Below are 12,142 nucleotides of genomic sequence, written 5' to 3'. Positions count from 1 at the left end.
TCTGTACACGATTTCAATGGAATATAACTGCCCCACAATTAGACGTGACGGTGTCATCCGTTTGCGGGTTTCTCTGACACTGTCCTCAACAAGGCGGTCATTTAATTTGTAAGAGTTACGGCGAGTGGCGCTGGAGAGTCTCATGTAGCGTGTTGCACTGATTCCAAAGCGTCCTTCAGTTTTGTGTTATTATGATACACACCACTGTGTATTTAATTTACTGCGATTGTGAGGAGTGAAGATGAATAATCATCATCTTATCACTTTGGAAAAAAACTCATAAATACTTAGTTGTGAGTGAAATTCCCTTGAAAAGCTGATAGAACTGTCATATTTAACCACTAGTTGGAAAACAAGGCAGAATGCTCCTGCACACCAGTACTAATAAAGTTGTGTACAACATGTAGTAATACTATTTAGTGGCTACTTTACATGAAAAGAACTGGATGGACCCTGTGTTGCTCAGCTAGTGGGATTAGTTTGGTGATACAACTTTTAAATAAACTGTTTTAAGCTGGAATGTATGTAGTCTGATTAATGGGGGGGGGGGGCATGACTCAGAGGCAGAACGGCCGTCTTGAAACCTAAGGGTCACTGGTTCGATCCCCACCTCCCCTGGTGACGATGTCCAAGTATCTTTGAGCAAGATACTGAGCCCCTAATTGCTCCTGATAGCCCTGCGACGGACTGGCGACCCATCAAGGGCGAACCCCGCCCCCCCCGGCGACCCCCAACGGACAAGAGGCTCAGAGAACGGATGGATGAATGACTGCTGCCCGTCTCAAACATCACCAGGTCCGGCTCGCGCTTGGTGTGTTCCAGTTCACTCAGCGTTTCTTGTTGAGTATCCCTCCGCGCGGCGCAGCCTACGCAGCAGCGGGGAAGTAGACCTGCCTCCCGATGCTAACGTCTGACCGGGGAGGAGCCAGGTAGCACAGACACTGACACGTAAGAATCCTGCGTGAGCTTAAAGGAAGAAGCTACCTCTGTCCTCCCCTCAAGTTTGGATGCAGATACGTGCTTCGCGACAAGCTGGATGTACAGTTAACCAGTACCGGACCCGAGGCCTGTTTGCACGCCTTTGAAGCGCGCCGGGACCCGACACCGACGAACAAGATGAAAATTCCTCTACTTTCTGCGCTGCGGTCGGTCGGACCCGTGATTATCGGCATCTCTTTGGGGTTCACGCTGAGTTTGCTGAGCGTGAACTGGGCGGAAGAAGCGTGCTACCTAGAAGGTGTGACCATGGCTCAGGATGGACCGCTGAACGGGGCCAGGAGACCCAGCTCCATTTCCACGACCAACGACCTGGAGTCCCAGGAGGAGTTCGAACCCAGGATCGTCCCATACAAACAAGTCCAGCAGAGCAACGCAACCGCCAAGAAAGTTGTCAGGTAGGCGGAGTGATCGACCCGGTGTTGACGTTCTGAAATGCATTTAAAGAGAATCAAATAAATAGAATATAGGGGACGTTCCAGAGCTGCAGGCCGCTAGATTATGATTATTAATAAAGCCATTATTATTATTATGACGATGATGTTTATTCATATGGCACCTATCTATCTATCCTTTAGATGTTAGTCATTGATTTCGAAAAAAAAAGACATATACCATTACCATGAATACCATAAATACAATTATTGATGTGTGGTCCAATCATAAGAATATAAAGCAATAGGGGTAAAAAAAAAAAAAAGGGTAATAATTATTAAATTTAGAGAGGTGGCAATTACTAATTATCTCTGAAAACATACTCTTATCAGAGGGATGTGGATTAAGTTTGTAAGGTGGCCAGGAGTCAAGCCAGTCAGCTCCACATTACAGGTGTCACACCCAGATGCTCGGAACTGAAGCATCCCAGTGTCCAGATTTCGTTAGAACCACAGATTCGATTGCAAGAACGGGTTTTCAGGACTAACGACCATCCCGACCCCTCAAAGCCCCGACTCCAAGCTGTAGTTCCCAGTTAATTGTGGTCGATAAACTAAAGTGACCCTGGAACTTGTACCAGCTAATTCTGGCGTCTGTTCTTCAGGGCTCGATACATCAGCACAGAGCTGGACATGCGGGAGCGCCTCTTCGTAGGAGTCCTGACGTCCAAAGACACCATCAACACCCTGGCTGTCGCCGTCAACCGCACCATCAGCCACCACCTGGACACCGTGGTCTTCTTCACGGGCACGCACCAGCGTAAAGTCCCCAACGGCATGTTTGTAGTCTCTCACGGGGACGAGAGGCTGGTATGGAACATGTTTCAGACCATCAAGTACATCTTAGACCACTACGTCAGTGAGTACGACTGGTTTTACTTCGTCCAGGACGACGCGTACACAGAAGCAGACCGAATCAAAGAACTGGTGGGGCACCTGAGTGTGGACCGGGAGCTTTACATGGGCCGGCCTCAGGAGTTCATAGGTGGGGGGATGGAGGGGAGGTACTGTTGCGGCGGGTTTGGCTACCTCCTGTCTCGGACTTTGCTCCTGCGGCTTCAGCCCTTCCTGGAAAACTGTCGGAATGACATCCTGAGCTCCAGGCCTGACGAGTGGCTCGGGAGATGTCTCATCGACTACGCCTCCACAGGCTGTGTCAGTGAATACGAGGTAGGACGCAAAAGCACTCGGCACATCTCAAGACTTGATGTCACTCTCATTTACAGCGAACCCCCCCCCTCCCCCCTTCAATAATCTATATGCAATCCTCCACATTGTGATTTCTATAAAATGTCAACACATTGTCTTCCACTAAACTAAAGGTTCACTCAAACTGGATTATTGTGTGTTTGTCACAGCAGAACTTAACCAGACTGTAATGTTTTGTTTTTAATAACTGTTGTCTGGTGCTTCAAGATATCCTCATACCACAATTATTTTTCTTCTTCATTTGGCTGAACAATACTCCAGACTCTCCTGCATTCAGCCGCACTCCACAGGTGAATTATCTTCTCTGAGAGGTTAATGACTCCAGGCAAGATGTGCTCAGGTTGCTTTACAGGAAGTTTGGCGTGAGATTCCTTCTGTTGCGTGTAAAAAAAGAAAAAAAAAGAGGGCATGCATCTGTGTGATAGACGGTCATAGCGTGTGTTACTCACATCTCTCGTCAAATGTCCTTCAGTCCGTGCTTTGTCACACAGTTTCTAATCTATTATTTTTTTAAATTTTGTAACAGAATTAATTGGTTCTTTTAATAGCATGAAGTTGTCACATGTAATGTAAGTGAATGCAAGCATTGTGAAATTGTTTTGGTATGTGGTGTGTGTGTGTGGGTGTGTGTGTGTGTGTGTGGGTGTGTGCGCGCTGTCACATCTGGGTTCTTCTGAGGTGATACTACACGATTAAAGAACAGGGGTGAAATCCAGATTGTTTCACGTGCTAATCTGAACCACCAGGAATTTCAGCCCAAGGCTGCTTCAGGATAGAAAACCCCGTAGGAAGCTCAGAGCATCCGATTTCACTCCGTGATGATCATGGCTGCTCTGCTGCCGATGGAACGCTAATATAAACGGCATCAACAACACAGTCGCCGGGTAGAGGGCCCGCCGCACGCTAGCGCGCCAACACCAGAGCCTGACTTGTAAGTGACGCGCTCACGTGCTCGAAACAGAACACGTCGGCGAGGCCCACACATGGAAGGAGTCTGACTTCTAGTACCTGCTCACCATCTCAGTTTGACAACAATCACCATCATCTAATCTCCCCACAAAAGTCTTGGGATGTCTGCCATCATAAACCTGTGCTACATGCACAAGGTGAGCAGCGTGAACAACCCGACCTGTGCTATACTTCACACACCTGTGTCGTGCTGAAGACCTCCTGTGTTTGAACTCCCATGAAACATGTACTTATTTACATGAATCTCTTTGTATCTTGGTTCCTGCTGCTTGTGGACTACTTGTACTTGTGTACAATGCTCTGTGTTTACTGATGTTTTGCACTTGGCTCAGTCTGACTGACTATCCTTGACTATCCTGTTCTCCCACTGTAACATTGTAAGTGTTCCTGTCTTGCGAGTAATTAAGGATCTTGAAGTCAGGCTCAAACCACCAGGTTGGGTTGGGAGGGAAATCTGTTTGTTTTAAGTGCGTTATTTCATTTTCAGGTGAACTGTCCCTTCAAGGGGAAGCAGAAAGGGGCAGCTCACAATTAAAATGAACGAGGAGCCGCGGAGAAGAAATGCCGGGAGACTGTCGCTCAGAACAGATGTGCTGCAGGTTACAGCAGCAGAAAAACACGGCTGTCACGGCAGAAATCCTGCCTCTGCTGCGGGATCGGGGCTTCAAACTGACCGACGGCTGGATGAAACTGTAATTGCCACACTCGCACCGAGGTGGTAGTTATATTCCGGAGTAGTTTGCCAATACCCTTCTTTCTTTCTTTCTTTCTTTCTTTTTTTTTTACTGCTCCGGCAGCAGTGTGGAATCGGTAAACAGGCAAGCAGAGCCTTGCCTGGGTTCAATGGTGTGAAAATCCCCTGTGGGTCAACATGCTATGCTCCTGTAATGTCATTAGTGTTTAAGGTCAAACAAGCTCTTTGTGGCCCTGATCTGTGCTAGCGCCCTTTCAGGTGACAGGTCTGCCCGGCCTGCTCTATCCGTGCTAATGTTTGTGGCGTAGTCACATTCCCTGGACTGTATCAGTGTAAACTAGAGATGCGCAAACATTGTTAAATACCAGCGTGTTTGCAGAGTGCTGCCTGCCAGTAAGGAGAATATTGGCCAACAATGATATATGGCTCAAACATGTCATGACTCCATACCACTTGAATCTGGGCCAGTACCCTTTTTTTTTTTGTTGACTTCATCTGATGCTGCACTGTCTTGTGCGCCCTTTTAAACTCCTCCTCTTGGCTTCGACCAAGAGCAGGAAATCATCTCGTTACACAGTTGAGAGCGAGTGGCACTGCTAACCCCAGCCAGGAAAGCTCCAGCCAAGCTCCCTAGATAAGTGAAACAGGGTGGAGGTTTAAGAGGCCTGGCACGGGAGGGGAGGGGAAAAGGGGAGAAAAAAAAAAAAAAAAAAAGCTTAAACCACAGAGCCGCACATCAATTTTTCTGTTTAAGAGAGAAAATTCATGACAATTAGAACCAGACAATGCTTCTGTAAGTGCAGCACCACATGCTGGTTGCAGCCGGGTGACTTTACAGCTCACTTAAGCTGAGTTGTCTCCTTCCTTTGTTCTTTTAATAGCTTGATCAGATTGGATTCACTTTTTTAATCACTCAAGCTCCTTAGGTGCTACTTTGTTTCCAGCTTAAATGGCTGTGCCCTTAAGTGGCTGTCTTTCTATGTTTTGGGTGCAACCTATAAAAAAAAAAAAAAAAAGAAAAAAAATCCCAAGTCATCACTACACCCTTTCTTCTCTGTGTCTGCTTGTTCCCGTGACAAGTTGCTCCAAGATAACCAAAAGGCTGCTCTGGTTGGAACCTCACTCTCTGCAAGTGTGCCGTTTGTTCGAATGGATGAAGTGTGGCGTGACAGCAGAGCCTGATAAAGCGTGAGACGTGTGCCGGTCAAGCTGGACTTAAGACCCCCTCATGAACAGGCCTCTGTGTTTCTCCTCAGGGGCTCCAATATCACCATTATGAGTTGGAAAAAAACTCCGACCCGACCAAAGAGGCGCACGAGCAGTTCAAGAAAGCCCTGACTGTCCATCCAGTGTCCGACCCCGAGCAGATGTACCGGCTGCACAGATTCTTCACTGAGATTGAACTGCAGAAGACTTACGATGAGATCGCTAAGCTGCAGGTAAGCTGATTTTCAGTTGTCACAAATCACCTTTAGTTCAACCAAATATGCACAAACCTTCTGCCTTTAATTCCGCAGTTTAAAGCACCTACGTTTTAGTGTAGTAACAGCAGTGTCAGGGCCGGCTGGAAACCATATCGCTGTCTTTTATTTCCGCAGGCAGAGATAAAGAACGTCAGCGTGGTTGCTTTTGAAGGCAACCGAAGCGCCCACTGGCCAGTGGGGATCAATCCGCCGTTTGAGCCGAAAACTCGGTTTGAAGTTCTGAAGTGGGACTACTTTACAGAAGACCAGATTTATTCATGCATCGATGGCGCTCCCAAGTGTGAGCTGCGCGGCATCGACAGCATGGACGTGGCTGATGTTATTGACGTAGCCATGGGTGAGCTCAACAAGAAGTACAAGCCTGTCTTGGAACTGAAGAAGCAGCAGCTGATTAACGGCTACAGGCGCTTTGACCCCACCAGAGGCATGGAGTACACCCTCGATCTGAAGCTCGAGGTGGTTAACCAAAAAGGTCGCAGCCTTTCTATCACCAAGCGGGTTCACCTGGTGCGACCTTTGAGCCAGTTGGAGATTATTCCCATGCCCTATGTCACAGAAGCAACAAGGGTTCACATAATTATCCCTCTAACACTGCAGGAGCTGAGCGCTGTCGACCAGCTCCTCAAGGTCTTTGCCTCCAACGCCTTCGAGACAAGCGAAAACGCAATACTGACGTTCTTGTTTATTTATGACCCCGTGGAGGCACAGCAAGTGAACCAGAATGATATATTTGCCAACGTGAAGAGTCAAATTAATGCTTACGAACGCAAATACCCTTCGGTGAAAATCCCTTGGATAAGCGTCAAGACGGAAACGCCATCCCAGATCAAATTCATGGACATCCTCTCAAAGAAGCACTCAGTTGACACGTTGTTCTTCCTGGCTAGCGTCAAAACAAACATCAACACTGAGTTTTTGAACCGCTGCCGTATGAACGCCATCAACAACTGGCAGGTGTTCTTCCCCATCCACTTCCAGGACTTCAACCCTGACATAGCGTATCACAACCAGGAGCCTCCCGCCACTATCGACCTGGTCAAGGACGCAGGACAGTTTGATCGCTGGTCGTTTGACGAGGCTTGCTTTTACAATTCGGACTATATGGCAGCACACACGCGGATGTCGGCGGATGTCCAAGAGAACGACGAGATCTTGGAGACGCTGGACATCTACGACATGTTTGTCAAGTATTCGGATCTGCATGTATTCAGGGCGGTTGAGCCGGCGTTGCACCAGCAGTACCACTACAAAATCTGCAACCCACGGGCCAGTGAGGACATCTACCACAGATGTGTTCAGAGCAACTTGGAAGGCCTCGGCTCTCGCTCCCAGTTCGCCATGCTGCTGTTTGAACAAGAACAAGGAAATAGCACTTAAAAGCACCAGCGGAGCTTCTACGTCAGCTCAGGACCCACTTTGAGAACCATGAGCAACACTTCAACCCCAAACGCAATCCACGTTCTGACACTTCTGACTAATTCTTGACGATCTATTGTGCTTTGAGTGTTTTGCGTGAGCTAGTTTGCTTAAAATGAATGCAGTAAATTTCAATGACAGGTTTCTGAAATGTTTACACTCATGAGGCGCTAGAACCAAATGATTTTTGCTTGTCACAATTGTGAAAGCCACCACGAGCAATATTTGACCACTAAGTCGCAGCAGCAGGGCCTTGAGCTACAGGTGGTTGATCCGGTAAAGTTGCCGACCCAGAACTAACAATATAACCCATTCCAGTCTTCTGTTGTTGATTTTTCCCCCCACCTGTTAAAAGTTAACTGGGATTTGAATCCCGGGTTTTTTTGCGCACCAACTCTTCTCCGCTACTTTGCACTTGGAGACGCATGCAGTTATTTGGGGGGGGGGTATTTAACATAAATCTCAAAGATGTTGTTGAAATGAGCTTTGGGGTGTTATTTTGTTTTCGGGATGTACGTTATTTGATCACGTCAGAATTTTTCCAAATGTTTTGGCCACTATTTACCTATATCAATATTTCTGACAAAAAGAATAGAAAAAAACAAAACAAAACGACAGATCATATGATATTTTCATCTTGTCCAAAACCAATGTAAACGTGAATTTACATTTCCAAATGATTCGGACAAGCCCATAAACCCTATATTTACCGCCTTGTTTCCTCATCATGAACGACGACCATGAGTAGAAGAGACTTCAGCCGACCGAGTCGTGCATCCCTCGTTACTGCATGATATCGATGTAATGCACCGCAGTGTGCGTGCCCCCTCACACGAAAGCAACATTACACTTTTGAAATGTGCTCGTTTAAGAACGTACGAAAGCACGTCTTGTGCCTTGACATTGACTTTTCATATGCTGGCTATTTTTTAAATGATCTTTCTTATGATTTTTTTTCTTTCTTTTTTTTTTTAAACATAGATTTGCAGGTCATCCTTCCAGTTGCTGTAAGTCATTAAGAGTTTTATGTATTGTCGCCACAGACAGTCGTTCTCTGTGGATAAAGCCTGTTACATGGGTATGAGAATTGAATGTTTTGTTGGTTTAACCTGTTTTATGGGTGATTTGGTTGTAAATGTGCCTGGAACCAGGGAATGAAGTTCCTAGAAAGAATCTGCTGCTGGTCTCTAGAGGACATGGATTAAGACTTGGCGTAGGTCTGCCAGTATACGATCAGCCAGGAGTTTGGAATTGATTCAAATTTTCAAAATTGTTCTTCAAATTTTTGGTCAGAATTTTTCCACGGAAAGCCAAGAAGAATTTTCAACAATTTGATTTTTTTTTTAAAAAAAGGAAAGGAAAAAAAAGCCTGGAGTCGTTAACCAGGTGTTTTATTTTACAATTTTATTGTCTTGAAACAGATTTGAATTAGTTGAGAAAGTATTAAAACTGATGTTTGAATACGTTTGACCTCTTCCAACATGTGTAGCTTGTTTCTATGAAGTTTTCTAACATGTTCAAGTGTTCCAAGGTATCTTGGATTGTATTGTTTGAGATATTTAAGTTATTGAGTTATGTCTTTGCCCTCCATGTCCTCTTCTCAGTCTAAGAAATGGTCGTCTCTCAGACTAAGTGTAAGCCAGTGGAAGGCTTCACTGCTACAACTTTATTGGGCGTTGGTAGCGGATGCAGTATTGGACATCCGACAGTTGTTAATAGAGATTACATAAAAAGTGCAATAAAACAATAACGGCACTGGATGACTTCCAGATGGCAATAATTTCCATGACATTTGCTGCGAGTCCAGCGATGTGCATGTCAAAATGCTGTCTATTACATTACTTAAAGGGGGCCATATTATGCTTTTCCGAGCTTTCTGTCGCATAAAATATGTTATAATATCAAATATTTAGTTTAGTGTGTCCAGAGTTTCAATTAATTGGGTAGACGTAATCTCAAGCTTTAGGCCACTCTACTTTTATTTTGAGCTGAACTCAACATTCACAAGAACTTTTGTTTTTCTTCTAACACTGAGTCATTAAAACCTACTTGGGTTGAGTCCCAGAATAGAAATATAGAGCTGGAAATGAACATAATATGCTCCCTTTAAAAAAAGAGTAGTGCTTTCTGCTTACAGGACCAATGGGTACTATTTAGTGGCATCAAGCGGCACGATTGCCAGTGACAGTAAAACAATGCAATGGAAGTGGATACGTTAGCTCATGCTAAGCTAACGAAATTCTTAGTCTCCAACTAAAAACTCCTATCTATGGAAGCCAGCTTCCATCTGATGGACCTCAAACCTGGTGTGTGCATTGTTGGCTCCTGAGGAAGTATAGTGTTGAGTTTTAGTGTGTCCATAGGTGACGGACAAGATTCTGGGTAGCTTTGATTCCACGGCCGCCTAAACAACAGGCTTGGATCTAGTAAACTTGATTGCCATTGATTGCGCCCTAAATTCTACAAACTGGTCCCTTTTAATATTAAGTACACTAATAATTTCTAAGAACTTTTAATGTATTTTGCTGAAACTAGACACTTTCCGTCATCCGACTCGCTATGAAAAAGGTACGTTTTATGTCATTTGAATGTCAGTGTCTGTATGAAACACCATTTAGAACACTGGTGGTCCTGAATGGTTTTTGCTGTATTTACTTCCATGTGAACACAGACCTTGGAGGTCGATTCTGACTTCTTGCATTCGTTCTGTAACGCATCTCTGTCTTGACCGACGAGAGCAGTCTTTCCTTGCGACGGCACTCTGCTGTCGTGACACGTGTGTTTTCCTTGATTCTTTGACGGCACTATTAATGTGCGTAGTTGTAAATCCTCCTGAAACCACTGACGTACGGAGGGCTGAAATGACGATATGAAGTTCTGATGGGGGTCTGCGGGTTACCTGGGAGGGTCTGCAGGTCAGGTAACATGGTAGACTGCCCACCTTTGCTGTTACACAGCCACTGTCACTAAGTGGAGCCTAAGTGTCCATAATTTATTTATCTCTCATTTCCCTATGAATTATGCAGATTCTTAATACTTCCGCACCAGCAGAGGTTTTCATGAAATTCTCTGTACATGTATAAATATTTTATAGACAGTATTTTTAAACTTTTTTTTTTTTTTTAGCTCTATTTACACAGCAATTTATATTTTATTATTTTGGTAACGAAATTGGATATATTCCACATTTTATGTATTGAAACTGATGTCATTTGACCATGAAGACCATTTGAAATCAAATAATTCATTAAAAAAAACAACTATAGAGGGTCACGTTTTTTTCTCCATTGGTGTTTGGACTGACTGACTGGTTTACATAATTTTTTACATATGGGTACTAGTATAACCAAAGCAATACATTTTAATTAATACTCATCACATTTCATTATGTGTTGATTTTATTTTACTTTTTAATGGAATTACTCTGAATGAACTGTGAATTAATGCGATTTTTAAAAAAATAAAAATCTGATTAATAATTTTTTTGCCATCTTTATTTATTTAATTTTTTTTTTCTTTTAAGGGGGAAAAAAAAGAAAGATATTTTTTGTAAAATCCAGTTTGTCCTTTAGGTGTCAGCAGAAGAGCACGTTAGCGACACAGGTAGCAGAGCAGCTCCAGCTACCGTGATGAGCAGAACTGAACGACATTTACAGGTACACTTACAGGTACAGGTAGATCATATTAATGTTCTGGAATGTTCTCAGGAGTTAACATACCTCCCCATCTCAGACTGGAGGTATTCCTGGTGTCTGGCTAGGGTAAGAACAGGGAAAACGTTGCAAATGTAATTACAGCTTTAGTTATTTCAAGGGTCCATATGCGCTACCCCGAGGCACGCCGTAAAACCACATAATTACAGAGCAGCTGGGACTTAATTGTAAGCCATCATTTTGTACTTGGCTTTACGTACAATCCCAGGACTTTCTCCCCCTACACAGGGACACCGTTGTTTCAAGTCCTCCCGAAACTGATGCCAGAAATTTTTTTGGGTTTTGTTTTTCACGACGGTGCAGGGTCACCTGAAGGTTGTTGGAAAGAAGCAGAATCATCCAGAGTTGTCAGGAACTTGCACGGAGGGCAATCATTTCGCCGTTGACCACTTACAGATTTAAATACCCTGTTCAACCGGGTCGCTTACCTTCCGAAAAGCATTCAGTTTTCTCGTAACCTTCCACATCAGGCTTTGAAATGTGTGACAGCAGCCCGCTGTGAAGAAAAAGAAATTCATGGAAGGGAACTGGGCTCTGGATTTAGGAGGCACTGGTTTTTACCAATCTAAACTTTAATAATCATAATATTTAAGTTTTTTTTTTTTCTTCTTACATTTATAAAATGTGTTCTGACAGAGGAAATAATCACAAGATCACACTTCTTCTGTACAAAATGTAAGCCTGCAGTGAAGTCCATTTCCATTTTAGTCAGATAGGGGATGAAATTTCCTCTGAATTCTTGACAGCTGCTTGCATCACCTTGCTCTGATATTTTTCTACAGTCAAATGACCTCTCGGAGCTGAAAAATACAGGAAAAGCATGGAGAAAGCAGCAAATATTCTAAACTGAACATTGGTGGCGGGCTGGATTAAATTGATTCGATGGTAAATGTAATAAGCACACGCAGAATGTCATGGTATTATAAAAAAAAAAAAAAAGAAAAAAAAAAAGGTTGAGCTGTGCAGGACGAGTGCAGCGTCTCAGGGAATCCCAAGAATGCAGGCTACATGGGAAGATGCCCCGTCTGCTGCTGCTGCTGCTGCCGCTGCAGCACAAACCTGCAAATCAGCTCTCAGACAACTTCCCTGTCTGCGTCTTCTCGTGTTGTCGGATGCAGAATCGGCCGGGTTGTCGGGTGCGATGTGGTCTGGTGAAGACATGGAGGAAGAACCCTTTCTTTTGATAATCAAACACAATTCTTCAGTGAAAATATATTCATCCCAACA

At 44.3% G+C, this 12,142-nt stretch overlaps 1 protein-coding gene across 1 annotated transcript; it reads left to right on the top strand.

Annotated features, from left to right (window-relative positions):
* The first annotated feature begins 894 nt into the window (after window positions 1-894).
* Window positions 895-8,540, top strand: chpfa (chondroitin polymerizing factor a). Its single transcript, XM_086219803.1, has 4 exons — window positions 895-1,394; window positions 2,036-2,600; window positions 5,559-5,741; window positions 5,901-8,540. Exons 1-4 carry the CDS (start codon window positions 1,117-1,119, stop codon window positions 7,161-7,163), a joined length of 2,289 nt encoding a protein of 762 aa, XP_086075929.1. The 5' UTR covers window positions 895-1,116; the 3' UTR covers window positions 7,164-8,540.
* The last annotated feature ends 3,602 nt before the right edge of the window (window positions 8,541-12,142 follow it).

Source organism: Aulostomus chinensis, chromosome 12 (assembly GCF_037954235.1).
Source record: "Aulostomus chinensis isolate RoL2024-O1b breed Wild chromosome 12, RoL_Achi_v1.0, whole genome shotgun sequence".
NCBI lineage: Eukaryota > Metazoa > Chordata > Actinopteri > Syngnathiformes > Aulostomidae > Aulostomus > Aulostomus chinensis.
The sequence above is the reverse complement of the archived record's forward strand: the minus strand, read 5'-3'. Positions and strand labels throughout refer to the sequence as shown.